Source organism: Barbus barbus, assembly GCF_936440315.1.
Source record: "Barbus barbus genome assembly, chromosome: 7".
Lineage (NCBI taxonomy): Eukaryota > Metazoa > Chordata > Actinopteri > Cypriniformes > Cyprinidae > Barbus > Barbus barbus.
Genome location: NC_136735.1, coordinates 19,308,657 through 19,324,967, shown reverse-complemented (window position 1 = coordinate 19,324,967; position 16,311 = coordinate 19,308,657). Strand labels below are relative to the sequence as shown.

Sequence of the window (16,311 nt, the reverse complement as noted above, 5' to 3'; positions counted from 1 at the left end):
ACCAATAGTCCACACTCAAGGTTATTCTCACTCTAAATTGCTGAAGATAAAAAAAGCTCCTTCTTATTAGCATTTGTGGGTAAAACCTGGCTAATCTTATTCACACTTATCCCTCTCGCTGTGACATCCTGGCCTCTGTTTTCACTTTTTCTCAACAGAAAGGTCATAACCTCATTTTCATGGTATTTTCTTGCTTAAATCTGCTTACAATGCACAGTTTCTGAAAAATAAGCACCGCATCAATGGACAGTTTCTGGAAAATAAGCACTGCGTCATAGAATAGTGGCAATTTCTCTCTTTTATTAAAGCTGAAGTATGTAATTTTTTTACTTTAAAATTATTTTATTTATTTTAAATGATTCATACTATGTTGGTTTAAAAAAAAAAAGTGAATACTGTATAACAAACTGTATGTTTAAGTGTCCCAACATGACACCACTGGTGTAACCAATGACAATGAGTTTGGGGCATGACTTCTTGTAGTTCCAACCAGTGACAGACAGGGGAGTGTTTGTTGTGTTATTGTAAAGGCTGGAATTCACCATTTTATGTACCAAATTAGAGTCCGGAGAAGTCGATGACAGTTGCCAAAAGTCAAAGCCAGTCTGCAGATCGTGTAGTGTAAACAGATTCCAACCATTCTGAGAATATCAAACATGTTTGATATTTTGAGCCAGTTTAAGAACACATATTGTTTTCATTTGTCATATGTCTCCTAGCTACAATGTTCACATTTCTGCGTGATTTTGTTGTGATCGGAATAACTTTAAAGTCTGGTAGTGTGTGATCTTTAGTTGTTTATGTCCTGTATGATGGTCAGTTTTTCCTCTGTGACTATTACAAAGTCGGTAAGTGTATGATGTCCAGTATTTTTCAAATCTGTTCAGATTTTAAAAGTCGTGTAGTGTATTCCAGCCTTAAGGATAGTGCTCATCATGTTTAAATACTTATCTAAACACTGTTTGCAGAAGTGAAAACAGCATAATTTTGAGCAGCTATTTTGAACTTTTTGCTATTTTTTTGCTATTTTTGGGGCCTTCATACATTACAAACTTTAAATAATCTCTCTAGTGGGTTGTTAACCATTGCGATTAGATCATTAAAGGGATAGTTCATCCAAAAATGAAAATTGTCATTAATTACTCACCCTCATGTCATTCCAAACATGTAAGACCTTCGCTTATCGTTGGAACACAAATTAAGATATTTTTGCTTAAATCCAAGAGGTTTTTGACCCTCTATAGACAACAACGCAACTGACACGTTCCAGGCCCAGAAAGTTAGCAAGGACATTGGCTTTTGTTGGGGTACTATCATGAACGCACAGTGGAGAATGACACCGAAGAGAAGAATTGTTGAAAAAAGTCTTTATTTTGAACTTTTTGTGTGTATATCTATGGGGGGAGTCATTGGGAAGTCATAGCCTAATGGTTAGAGAGTCGGACTCGTAATCCAAAGGTTGCGGGTTCGAGTCTCGGGCCGGCAGGGATTGTAGGTGGGGGGATTGAATGTCCAGCGCTCTCTCCACCCTCAATACCACGACTGAGGTGCCCTTGAACAAGGCACCGAACCCCCAACTGCTCCCCGGGCGCTGCAGCATAAATGGCTGCCCACTGCTCCGGGTGTGTGTTCACGGTGTGTGTGTGTTCACTGCTGTGTGTGTGCACGTTGGATGGGTTAAATGCAGAGCACGAATTACGAGTATGGGTCACCATACTTGGCAGTATGTCACTTCACACACACACACACACACACACATACGTACGTATAATGTTGGGCCAGGTTTCATGGGGTCTGACCATTTGGGATAGTTTTACATATGAGCTTCAGTTTAAGAGAGGAACTGACACTTACCCATGCTGGAGGTGATGTCACCATTCTCAGAATCTGTGCCGTGGTTATTATTGCCATGGTAACTATTCATCACCTCCAATTTGATCTTCTTCCTCATGGCTTCAGCAAGTGTGGCAGCTGTTAGGCCTATCAGAGTATTAAAGAGAGAGAAAGAAAACGTGTTAATTCACAATCATTGCGTTTTCTTTGCCTTTTGCAAAAAAAATTCTGTCACTTCAGCTGCCTAAATCTCGTGAGAATATGTGAATATGAATAATTGTTAACAGATTCACCTCACCGCTTTTCCAAAAATGTTCCTCATTCAAATGCTTTTGTAAAAGCAATTATGAATATTTCACATCCCATAATTGAATTTGACAGAAGAGCACACTCGCACTATAACATTAGATGATAACAACAGGTCTATTATTACCCACAGCATCATCCCAAAGCTAAAGTCTGGCCCACGTCACTGTTCTGCAGTCAGTCCATTGACTAATTCCTCCGTCTATCTACCATGAGACACCAGCTTTGAAGAGCAGGCCCTGGATCAGCTGAACGAGGTGACATCTGTAAGTTGAGACCTGCTCCCCCTGTCATACACTGACAACTCAGGCTGCCTGGCACCTGCCCATTGTCACAAGTCTCCAATAACCCTTGTTAACTGCGTATGTGTGTGTGTGTGTGTGTGTGTGTGTGTGTACCCCCAGTGCACACGTTATAATTCAATTAAAATTAGATTAGCTTCCCTTCATTGCACAGAGAGCTGCTTCTAGCCACGCAATTCAGACTATTACATGCTACTCCTCTCTTTCCTCTTCCACTAGCTTTAAAAAGATCTCAGTGAGGCAAAATGAAGGTTGTTTTGTTAAAGTTGCTTTTAGACTGAGATCATTCTAATATAGCCCCCTGCGTGAAAATGTTTTTGGGATGTAGCTTTTTTCCAAGTTATTTACTTTTTGGAGCATGAGAAACAAAAAACGTAATTGAAAAGTAATTTATATATTTATTAATCTAATAATTTAATAATTTACACAACTTGTAAAATGTATTATTTTATGTTGAAATTACCTAAGATTAATAAATTCTGTAAAAGAATGGTTAATTTTATTGCATTAAATAAGAATGTTAAAATAAATTGTACAGAACTTTTTAACAATTTTTTACCTACAATACAATGTTCACAAAAATAATTTTGTTAGTTTTTTTTGTATCCACACTAGTGTACATATCAATTACCAGAGCCTGCATTGCATAGGCAGTTCATCTAAATTTGTGTTTTTCAGCGCTTTGCTTATGAATTCCACTCATCATTCATCATACATACACAAAACCCTACACATAAAGTTTTCTACATAATTCTTACTTTATGGATTTTTTTTTACACAATTTATGAAAACATGACTAGTGTCCCTAATCTTATAGATTTTGAATATGCAGTTTTGGGGACATTTGTAATACAAAAAATAGTGTAATAACAAGAGTATTAACTTGTCGTGGCCTAATGGTTAGAGAGTCGGACTTGTAACCCAAAGGTCACAGGTTTGAGTCTCAGGTACGGCAGGGATTGTAGGTGGAGGGAGTGAATTTCCAGCGCTCTCTTCCACCGTTAATACCACGACTGAGGTGAGACCCTTGAGCAAGGCACCGAACCCCCAACTGGCTGCCCACTGCTCCGGGTATGTGTTCATAGTGTGTGTGCGTGTTTGTTCACTACTCACTGCTGTGTGTGTGTGAACTTGGATGGGTTAAATGCAGAGCACAAATTCCAAGTATGGGACACCATATGGGACTTGGCCTCACGTCATTTCCTTTCCTTTTGTTTCATGTGCATGTTGTGTTTTGGGGGATTTTTTACATGACAGAGATATAAGATATAAGCATGTGCAATCCAAATTTTTAAGATCCTGTAACTGTTTTTGTACCAGAACTGTAACCTCTCATTCAGTGGTGTGACAACAACCAAAATGCTGCTCCTCCACTTCTATCTAAACATGCCGCTGTTGGTTGTTTAATGTAAGTCAGATGAACAATCACCTTAGTTTGACTCATTTATTAAATATCATTGCATCAACATTGGCTTGACTTACTTGTTCATACAGACAAACCGAATTATTCAGAATATGACGGTTCATCCCGAACACTGACTTTGTGAAAGTATCCATCCAGTTCCAATGTGTTTAAGATCTATCCTTTTAAAGACTGTGCTCTCAAATGTAGTTCTAGAGCTTTCGTATGCTGGCATTTGGCTGCAATTCACAACAGTTATGTGCAAATATGAGGCAAGCTCTGGCAGTGAGCTTTAGGAGTGGGGTGTTTTTTTTCTCACTCTCTCAGTTGCTCTCCAAATGCTTTCACTAAATGTCAAGATCAGAGCATGAAAGCCAAGGTCCCTATTCAGCCTGTGAAGAGGACGATATCAAAGCATTCCCCACTCTCAGTCTGCAATCCACTCAAAGAGGGAAAAAACTGTCCTCTCTCTTTCTCTCTGTCTCCCTAGTGGCCTTTGAGTTCCCATCTCTGTGGCTGACATTGATAGTGTGACCTCTGCCGAAGATAAAAGAGGCCTGTGCTATTAAGCATTTTCTTTTTCCCTCTCACTCTTTCTCTCTCCATCACCTGCTCTTTCTAAACAAGTACAAATGTGCGGCCCTTTTCGGGCTCTCTTTGAGAAGTCGTAACGAGTAGACTGCGCACGCACATACACAAAGAGAAGGGCAGCTTAGAAGTCGGTGCATTTAGCTTCAGGATGCAGGATGGACAGAAGTTGTGATGCTTTAAACGACACTCTTTTGAGCAAGAGGAGAGCTGAAATCACAGAGACCGAGGTGAACATATCTCCAGGCAAAATCGAATAATCATAATATCACAACACAATAAAGGGCAAATTAGAGTTGGCAAGATGAGGTTACATACTCCCTCGGGCAAACCTGCATTGTGAGTGTGGAAACTATAGCTATGTTTTGTTGGCTTTGGGCTTTTCCACAGCACAGCATGAGTCAGATTGTTTATTTGCGTCACTTCAGATAAATGCTGTTTAAAGTGACTGACACAGAAATATAACAGGCTTCAACTGGTCTTTAAAAATAAGCCCTGTTTCAGGCAATTGAATTAAAAAGATAAAGAAAACAGCACTGAAGTTAGTTTTATATTAAAGCATTCTTAACACGCAGAGAAAACTGTAAGGAAGCCATTCGTATACTGATTCCCCCCTAGAAGTTTAAACACTGTGGCTCTGTAAAGCTCAAAGCATTTTTTGTTTGAGCATCCTGTTCAGTCCAGCATAGCCAATAGCGTGTGTGGATGGAGCTATCAGTTTAACCAACCAGTTGCAGTGTTTGGGAAACCTATTTGAAAACAGTCATTCTATTTCTCATTATTATTATTTCAGTTTCATTTGGTGATGCTAGTGAGGCAGAAATCACACAGTTCTGCTATAAATCTTACATAAATCACCATATTTCCTGTTTCAGCCTAAAGATGCCTGGAACTCTATGTGCTAACCAGACACCACTCAATGACACAATAAGCAATACAGCCACAATGGTGATACAGATTTACACTTATTTTAAATGTTACTTTTTTTATTATTACTATAATAAAAGTGGCAATGGATAATTTACCTCAGATATTAAAAATAACTTAAAGGAAACAATTAAGTTCAAACGATATGTGAACAAACAAGTGCATTCCATGACAAATATTCTATCTGTCAATGAATATGTATTTGGAATATCTGTAAAATGTTTTTTTTTTATTTGATTATGTATCCATTTTGTTGTGTGATGCTGCATCACAATTCGCATACTATCCGTCCTAAATAGTATTCAAAATTGTATGTTTAAATGAGAATTGAAAAGGTAGCCAGATGGTTTACTACTCCACTCTAACGGATAATATTGCCCACAACAAATTGAGCAGTGGACGAGGATTCGATTAAAACTACAAATTACAAACATGGCAGATATGCGAAACTGAGGGACAGGTAGAGAAAGGGGTTTGAGTGATAAATAATCACTTGCTAACCTGGTGAAAAAATATTTATTTAATGTTATCCGCATTGTATTTCATCTGCAGTAAGACTGTCAACTTTTATAATGATACATTTTGTCATTAACTTTTAAATGCATCATTATGCAAACATATGAGGAGAGTTCTCGGCATGATAGACCCACGACTGGCAGATCAACATGCCTCTTGATTTCTCTCCAGTACGGTAGGAAATTAAATCAAACGATATATGGATAATGCTAATTTTGACAAGATGATTGACAGTGCAGTTTAAAAGCAACAGAGCATCCGTTAAAGACACAATTCTTCTTCACAAAAAAAGTACATACTTTTAGGACATAGTATAAGTAGGCAAATTGAGACACAGCATGAGACAGCAGTGTACTTGCAGAGAGACTCCGCCCACATGCTCTTCAGATTGGCTGTGATTTGTGATTGATTTTATTGTGTAGTGTGGACAAACAAATAGCTTGTTGCTGGAATCTTATTGTATCATGTCTGGTTAGGACATAGTGTAATTCTTCATTAAAACTATTAACTGACTACTTCCTTTGCCTATTCTCCTTTCACTTTTAATTATAAATCCAAAATTCTGCTTTTCTCATTTGAGAAGGAATGATATTTGTTTGTTCTGGCAGTAACATTGAAGTAGGAGCATTTCCTAATTTTCTTACCAGTATGAGACATCATTCCTGAGGACATGAGTCCGGAGACGGAGTGAGGCAGGACGTGAGGGCTCTCGGATGATGTCACGCTCTGGGTTCGTTTAGGAGGTCGGCCAGGTCTGGAGCTGAAAGATGGACACATTGGTTACATGTAACAACCTCTCTAGAAGCCAGTGCACTTCTTGCACATTAGAAGTTGCAGTGTAGACATTTTTTTAATTATAATGGGAATGTTGTGTTTTTGCTGCATCATGTCATTCATGAGAAGTGTAGACAAGGAAGGTACAGAATGATTAGAAACTACCAAGTAGGCCTGAGGCTAGTTGTCATATGAGAAAGTTGTCAAAAGTGCTATATCCCAGCCAGGGTAACTATATGTTCTCAAATGGCCTATTACACAAATGTGTGTTTTCTCTAGCAGTAGTTTGCTACGCAGGTTTCAAACACCCATTTTAAAATGTTCTTAAATACTGCAACTTCTACTAATAATAATTTAGTAGATTCTGTTTTCTAAACTAAAATTCCAGTCTCATCTGGGTTTTCACCATATTTAACTTTGGTAAACAATGGATAAATACAAATAAAACCACACTGGTATACACTATAAAAATAATTATTAATTGTAAATAAAAAAATAATATTATTGGAGTACATTTTACAAAAAAAGAGTATTTCTTCTTTAAAATTTCATATTTAATTCTATGTGTTACTTGCTGTTTTATTTTATTTTATTTTTGGTCCTTGAATTGTTTTCCATTTTTTGATGTATTGACTGAAAAGCCTATAATATGCTGTTGACTCCCAGTGGGGCATGCTGTCAGGAACATCAACTTTTGTTCAATGAACTATATTTGTACTCCCGAACAATAATAATGGAACAGCTTTTTTTTTAGTCAAGACCTGTAGCCAAGGTTATACACAAACTGACGTTTTCTAAAAAAAAAAGTTCACTGCAGTAAAAAGTGTGACAACTAGTCCCAGTCTCCCATGTATATTTTTTAAAATCAAGGCATGGCTAGCACACACACACACATTTCTGTTCAGAGCTGGACTAATCTACTATGCATACTAGCATGCGTCAGTAAATACTCTCAAGGACAGTCTTTTCTGCATCTCCTGTACCCCCTCCCTTCTCTTTTTCTCTCTCTAATTAGATCACACAGTAGACTCATCTCCTTTTTCCATAATCAGCCGATTTTTTGCTCATGTTTAATGCATGCTGCGCACCTTGTTACCTGCTCCTGCGCATTCATGTGCAATTTAAATTTGTTGAGTTTACATGCACTAAAATCAGCCACGGCTCTCAGAAGAACACACAAATAACATCTGCATTAACTCAAGTCTTTATCAACCAAGTTCACCTTATTGAGTCTGAATGGGAGGGGAAATAGGTTATGGTCCATTTTCACCTGTTTGACTCAACATGATGGACCTCTGATTGTTTGGACTCTTGTGTATCTTTATCTGCAACTGAATAGGTGTCAGGTTTTAAGAAAACCTTTAATGGAAAGCATTTACTTTTTAAAAAAAAAATTCTTAATTTTTTTTGCTGAGCATTCCAGAAAAAAGTCCTCTATTTCATGCAGATCCCCCAGTGCTCATGAGCGCCAATCATCCTTCATAAAATATTAAACTCCCCGCCGTTTGCCCTTTTAAAATCTCCCTCTCTCAATTCCCTAATTGTAGTGTTTCTTTATCTGTCCACTGCATAGAGTAAATAAATGAACAAAATAGCTATTTTATCACAGCGCCTGACCTTTGAAACGGGGGAGGATTATCACAGGTTTATTTCTCATCCCGTTCTCTCACCCCACACACAAACACAAAATAGGAGTCAGGAGTGTGTGTGTGTTTGTGTTTTTGCTTGTGTTTGTCTTTGACAGAGATGATTGCTGTTGTACATGGATGCAAATTTTTGTCTGGATCTATTCATTTATTTAAAAAATAGGATAAAATTAAATTCATAAATACATTGACTTCATTGCACCTCATCTGTAATGAAATCTCTGACATTTCTAAATTAAACACACACACACACACATATATTTATTTAAGTCTTAAGTAAACAATTTTACTGTCCTAATGTTCTAATATCATAACTTAAACTCTTGAAAAGGAAAATCTTTGGAAAAAGTAGTTTGGCATAAACAGATATTTTAATAAAACAGCTTTGTAAAATTTTATATATATAATAATTGTATATGTATATATAAATACACTCACATATAGTATATATTTTGATAATATTTATATGTTAATATATTTATAAATTTATATAATTATATCTTATATTATATAAAAATATATTTAATATATAAACATAACATATTTTTATTAAATATATACATGCATGTGTTTGTATTTCTATATACATAATAACTTTACACACAGTAAACACATATCATGTAAACAAACTTTTATTTTGAATGCAATTATATATATATATATATATATATATATATATATATATATATATATATATATATATATATATAGTGGGGATCGAAAGTTTGGGAACCCCTTGCAGAATCTGTGAAAATGTGGATAATTTTACCAAAATAAGAGAGATCATACAAAATGTTTGTTATTTTTTATTTAGTACTGTCCTGAGTAAGATATTTTACATAAAAGATGTTTACATATAGTCCACAAGACAAAAAAATAGCTGAAATTATTAAAATAACCACATTCAAAAGTTTGGGAACCCTTGGTTCTTAATACTGTGTGTGGTTACCTGGATGATCTACAACTGTTTTTTTGTTTTGTGATGGTTGTTCATGAGTCCCTTGTTTGTTCTGAACAGTTCAACTGAGCACTGTTCTTCAGAAAAATCCTCCAGGTCCTGCTGAATCTTCAGTTTTTTTTTTTCAGTCTTTTGCATATTTGAACCCTTTCCAGCAGTAACTGTCATCTTCATCTTCATCTTCATCCTGTTCAAAAGTTTTCACCCCCGGCTCTTAATGCATCGTGTTTCCTTCAGGAGCATCAGTGAATGTTTGAACCTTTTTTAATAGCTGTGTTTGAGTCCCTCAATCATCCTCAGCATGAAAAGGTGGATCTCAAAATCATACAGTTACTGCTGGAAAGGGTTCAAATATGCAAAAGATGCTGGAAAACTGAAGATTCTGCAGGACCTGGAGGATTTTTCTGAAGAACAGTGCTCAGTTTAACTGTTCAGAACAAACAAGGGACTCATGAACAACCATCACAAAACAAAAAAACAGTCGTAGATCATCCAGGTAACCACACACAGTATTAAGAACCAAGGGTTCCCAAACTTTTGAATGTGGTTATTTTAATAATTTCAGTAATTTTTTTGTCTTGTGGACTATATGTAAACATCTTTTATGGAAAATATCTTACTCAGGACAGTACTAAATAAAAAATAACATGCATTTTGTATGATCTCTCTCTTATTTTGGTAAAATTATCCACATTTTCACAGATTCTGCAAGGGGTTCCCAAACTTTCGCATGCCACTGTATATATATATACATACATACACATGCATACATACATAACATATTATATATTCTTAAGATGTGTACACTCACATGTATTTAGGCGTAAGTTAAATATGTTATTACTTTTTACTTGGTTATGCCACCTGACATTTTTAGAGTCATAGCTTTTTTGGAAAATGGTAAAAAAAAAAACGTTTTCCATATGAACTTAATATGAATACAACAAGTGTATTTCTAAGAATCTGGCACATTTCTAAACCTAGATTCTTTAATGACTGTTGAACAGCATTTTATTTCAACATCCTAATACACGTCTTGTTCTCATGAACTTTCTCTCTTTCTCTCATGAGGTTTTGTGTTTTATATCCACACAAGCATGATCATCTTCTGTCTGTTACTGCTGGTCTCAGTTCACAATAACAGAAAACTCTGAGAGACGTGCTAGAACTCTAGTGCTAATGACGCAGCTCTGGTGAAGGACTGTCTTCTCTCTTCCTACAGCCATGCTGAACGCCTAACAGGCTGACATTTTTAATAATTCCTAATGGGGCGATATTTTAATTAAACTGATACTGATGGAATCAGATTAAATGTGGTTAAGCCGTGCAGCGGAAATGACTCAAGAAATTCAAAGAGAGATCAGCAGATAAGGCACCATTTTAACTCTCTCTCTCCCTGTATGATTCATTAACTACGACCCCCTTCCGTTCGCAAAATGAAGAGTTTTTTTTATCACAACAATTTTTCTAGATACTTCATTTGAGAGGACAGATGTGCACAAGAAACAAGACTTAAGATTAACATGGTAGTCTATGAAAGAGTGAGTCAGAGGGGGCGAGAGAGAGAGAGAACAAAAATGCAACGTACAACTCAGGGTGCCTTTGAGGACATTTAATTAAAATCTAATCCTGCATTCATTAAGCCTCACATAAATTAAGCTGTCATTCATAAGATTTATGGATTCTCATTTGCATACCACATACAATTCATCAATTACTGGGGTATGAAAGGGGCACAACCCCCTATGGGCTGCCCACTGCCACAAACAAAAGATGGGGAAAAACTGAGAGAATTAGAGGGTGAGGGGGGTGTCTAATTTTCTGACAAACATTCAGATGTACTTTTCAATTACTATATCCAATGGAAGCAGTAAATAGGGAGTTGTCTAAACGGTGATGACCTGTGTCCACAGCACAAAGAGATAAGAGAGGGCAGTCAGAGCAGGACGTACAGTATTTGACAGAGGAAACTGATTACTTTAGATTACAGAAACAGAAAAAAGGAACTAAGAGAGCTAGATACCTCAATCCCTTATCTTTATAATAACTACCTGTTTCACTGTAAAGCTGTCGTTCTGGATAAGCTGGAGAAAACAAACAAATGAAAAAAGAACGAGAAGCCAGGATGACCATATTAATATTCAGGGTTAATGAAGCAAAGAATAAGAGAGTGTAGTGTGTGTGTGTGTGTGTGTGTTTGTCTAACCATTAGCAGCGACGGACTCTTTCTGACAGGTGAATTTCATCAGGCAGAGAGTTATAACTAGTGGATTTGTTCACACAAATTTATATACTCCTTTTGCAGTATGGAGGGTTTTGCTAGTTTTTGTACGTGTCATCTTGGACTTGCTCAGTTGGGGTTTAAAATACAATTCATATTTAGTAATATTATCGATTTGATGGCACTGATGCTATCTGATGAGAACAAAACTTGAACTGAATTGAGCTGAATAATGACACTAATGTCTTTTGTATAGCTGATTTTGAAGTCGTTTCATAACTGACGAGCTTTGCAGTGTTGACACTATTTTTGAACTGAATTATAACTGAATTGAGCTGAATACTATTGTCTTCTAGAGCTGTTTTGTACACTGACAAAAACTGGTGTAGAAACAGATTTCACTCAGAAATTGCTAGTAAATTTCACAAACAATTAGAAAGAAACTGCAAGCAATACATTGAATTTAACATGAAATTCTGAAAAAATATTCTCTTGTAAAATTACTGCAGTCATCTTTGCTTTATTTACAGCTTCAAAAATAATTTTTACAATGGGCTGAATTAAATTTGTTTCATAATTGATGAACTGCAACATTGGCACATCTAATGTATTGAACTGAACTGAATCAACATTGAACTAAATTGAGCTGAATTATTATACTATTGCATTGTAAAGCGCTAAACTGCATACTTTAAAGAGATATTTCTACCCAATTTTATTCTGTTGGTATAATTTAATGTATTTAGGTTGATCCATCAATATTAAATTGTATTTTTGGCTTAAAACTAGTTAAGTTATATGTTACCATTTTTATCATGTCTTCTGTAAAACTGCTCTACAGTTGAAATTTAATTTGTTTCATAATTAATAAATTTTGCTACACAGACACTGTTATTGTCCTGTTTATTACTGTAATCTGTATTGTACTGTATAAAGTGCTATAGAAATAAATGTGACTTGACTTTTTGCATTACCTTACATTTAATATGAATTAAAGCCAGCTTGAAACAAATGGAAAAACATTTAGACGGAACTGCTCTTTGATGAAAAAAGCCCAGCTGAAAGGATAAGAGCAAACATCCTTTATTCTGGGCTCAAACAGGAAGTTCCTTCATGATGGGGCGTAATCGGAGCTCTTATCGCAGTGAAAGACTGAACCCAAATAGTCCACTGTTTGTGTTTCAATCTGCAGCTCTCTGTGATGAATGAAATGTAAATAAGTGTTGTGGCTCCCGCAGGGGAACGAAGAAAGAAGGGGAGAGAAAGAAACAGACAGAGACTTAACATCTGTCCCAAACACACACACACAGACACTTTAACATTCCTGTTCCCAAAGCATACGTGCACACACACAAATATCCACATGCACAGGAAATAACAGCAATGGAAAAAAGCAGTACTGTAAACATTTTACAAACAGACTGCTTCCTCAAACAGACGATACACATTCACACACAAACTTCTACAAAATCAGTCAGTGAGTCAGTTACGATTGTGTGTGTTACTGTAATATTCTCTTTGACGTACTTCAGCCAGCCAGCTGGCCTTACAAGAATGTTCGACATTATAAACAAAAACGCGTATTATATTAATAACAGATTATACACAATTACAACAAAAAATGATTGATGAAATTATCTTTAATTTACAAAGCTCCAGATCTTCAGCAACTATGAGAGTCCATTATTTTATATCAAATATTAATCAGAGAATCATGTAAATACTCTCAAATGTGTTGATGAGAAAGAAAAAAAGATACCTAATAAATGTGTAGCATGTAAACAGACACACATGGGGAGGAAATGAACGATGAGCAAAGGATGAGTGTAACAGAGTCATTTAGCAGTTGTTAACTTGTCTTGTATGTTAGTAAATATGTACCATATGAAGTGAACCATTACACCACCTTGTCTTGCTTTTGTTTAAGACATTATACGGTCATTTAAAAACACGTCAGGGTAAGCTGAAGTTCAACTAGTTCTGAGAGACTTTCAAAGGATTGCAATTTTTTGGCTGGATAAGGCCTGAAACCGTTAAAAAATACACCTCTGGAGTTCAGAATAAATATTGAGTTTTATTTTCTCTACTTTAGCCTATATCAAGTTTTATTTTGATGTATTTTGCCAGCTTGTTACCAAAATTTGGAACACATGATGCCAGAATCAGCAAAAGGGTTCCACATTTAGCTCAAATTTATCGGTCAGTCAGTAAGATTTGACACCAAATTTTGGTTTGTATTCACTGATGAACTTAAAACAATTCCCATTAAGGACAGAAAATGAAACACATTTAGATCATTTTTGTCCAATAACAGGGAAAATGGAAACAGGTTGTTTACTTGATGTAGAAAGAATCCAAATGAAAATACTACGTGGGTGTCACAAGTTTAGGAAACACTAAATTGGTTTAGAAAACAGGGAAAATCTAAATATTATGCTTTTGGTAGTTACAATTAGCCATTTTAATAACAGTATTTTTTGCAAAAGTGTACTGAATATCAGTTAAACACTATATATAGTGGTCTTATTTTAATTGTTGGATACAGCCGAGAAGATCAAGAGCTTGAAGGATGGGTTACTTTTCATACAAGGTTAATTTTATCTCAGATACATAGTTCTTACAAACAAAAACATATGACTTGTGACCCCAATGCTATAAAAGTACACCATATTTGTGGAAAGAGGCAAGTAACAAAACCGAGCTTGCATGGGAAAAGAGAGAAGGCAAATATTTTATTAACAAAACAATGAGGCGTACATCTTATGAACCAACTGAAAAAATGAAACTACTTTTTCTCTATTTGACAAACTGCTATGAATTGCTATGGTTCACAGGTCGATTTGATCATATTGTAACCAGGGAACAGTTCAATCTCATCTCTGGCAGATGTTAAAAGGTTAATTGTAAAAGTCTATTTCTCCTGTTCAGGTTCTTGCACCTCTTTAATTTGCTGTTATTATTGTCTCTCATTACAGAAGAAGCCAACAGGGACCTGACAGGTGACATCCTATCATCAGAGGGAGGGTTATAAAGCTGCTACCAGAGGAATTTTAAGACCTATATAAGCCAGTATTTCCTTCATTATAATGCTTTAAGAACTTTAGGATTTACCAAGCAGAGATAAAAGAGCATATTTCCAAAAAAACAAAAGATAGGCTGGTAAATATTCATTTGAACCTCAGTGAAGTGAACACACTTCGATCCTTCTCTCAAAAATTTCTGAGGCAGAATTACACCAAACATTCAGTCATGTATAACAATGTATTTTTAGTATATGTTCAGATCAAAGTTGCATATCAAGAACCACTGCACTATAGATTAGCATAAGAAGTTTATTGGAGTTCTGAATGTGTGTGTTTCCATCACAGAACAGCATTGTGGTCTGGAACAAGTGTAATAAAAGCCAGTAACACCTGCCATTTATAGGGACAATATCTCAGCTGTGTACTCACCTCTATATAGGACATAATCTAAGCCGTGTCTTGTGCATATGTAGGTCATTTAACATCCCACTGCCTCTCCTCTCATCCTTTTGTCCTTCATACAATAAAAGTCCACAACAAAAATAGTAATTTTCACATGCTGGCATATAAATCACTCGCTTTTCTCTCTCAGTAGCTTTTGGCAGATATGGGCCGCGCATGTGTGTGTGTGTGTGTGTGTGTTAACTTTACCTTCTCACAGGGCCTGTTTGAAAGTACTGCCACTTTCTTTTGACCCTCAGTAAGAAGAGTTGTGTAAAAACATGAGGTGAAATCGACAACCATTACACAGGTTAATCTTTTCCTCGTTCCTTAGTATCCATTCTGTCTCCTTTTTTTAGCAATGTGTTGCACTGTAATCTCTCTATCTCTATTTTTGTCTGTTCTCCACATTTTCGGGAGATGCAAAATTTCCTCCTCTGTCCTCTCTGCACAAATCAGGTCACAGGCGTGAAGGAAGCTTTAGGCGAAACCTTTATGTGTTACTGCTGCATTATCCTGTTCTACTTAAAGAAGTGGTACCTTCTAAGAAGACAAAAAAAGAGAACGAGAAGAGAGATCATTTTTTTTTACAGCATCATAGTGGTGTTCACTTTCTTTTTGCATTCCCACGCACTTTGTTTACAAATGGCTTGTTAAACTGAGTTTTCCCACAAATGGATACTTCCCTTTTGCCAGCACAGAATATTCTGGGTTCAATACAAGTTAAGCTCATTCAACAACATTTGTGGCATAAAGCTAATTACCACAAAAAAAAAAAAAAAAAATTAAAACTTTTCTTTAAAAAAGCAAAAATTAAGGTTACAAATATTATTAAATGATTAAAAATTATAAAAATTATTATATCATTAAAATTTGATATAATTTTTTATTTTACATTGTCATGGCAAAGACGTTGCAGTGTTATTTTAGTATCACTGAGATATTAATATTCTAAACTATTTTTATATTTTCCATTTTCATTTTAGTTACAGTTTTAGTCATTTAGATGTTACAATATTTGTCTATATGGTTTTATCCTTTTTATTTCAGTTTCAGTTCATGCATTTTCCATCTTTTTTTCCTCTCTTTGACTTTCCGGGCTGTGCCCACTCTCTCCTGGCCACCTAACCCACTGTAGTTTAATACAACGATTTAGTCTACTTCCCACCAATGCACTTCACAAACAGCTGCATTCTACATGCCACGTTTCCTAGATACATCACAAATAAACACCGGCACAGACTAAGAATGCATTGCTTCTTGATTTTTGATTGGTTCTAAACATAGAACAATACATAGAACAAACCTAGATACAAACATAGCCGTGCCACGTTCTCCCCATGGTCTGGACATCTCAATTATAAAATTTTTAAC

At 35.8% G+C, this 16,311-nt stretch overlaps 1 protein-coding gene across 1 annotated transcript in view; it reads right to left on the bottom strand.

Moving 5' to 3' along the window:
* LOC306872556 (dachshund homolog 1-like) overlaps nucleotides 1-16,311 on the bottom strand; it is a 54,949-nt gene that overhangs the window by 28,481 nt on the left and 10,157 nt on the right. Inside the window, exons 2-3 of the mRNA XM_079421164.1 lie at nucleotides 6,519-6,634; nucleotides 1,855-1,980 (exon numbers count right to left, since the gene is read on the bottom strand). Coding sequence (XP_079277290.1) covers nucleotides 1,855-1,980; nucleotides 6,519-6,634 — 242 coding nt within the window. The remainder of the gene's footprint in view (nucleotides 1-1,854; nucleotides 1,981-6,518; nucleotides 6,635-16,311) is intronic.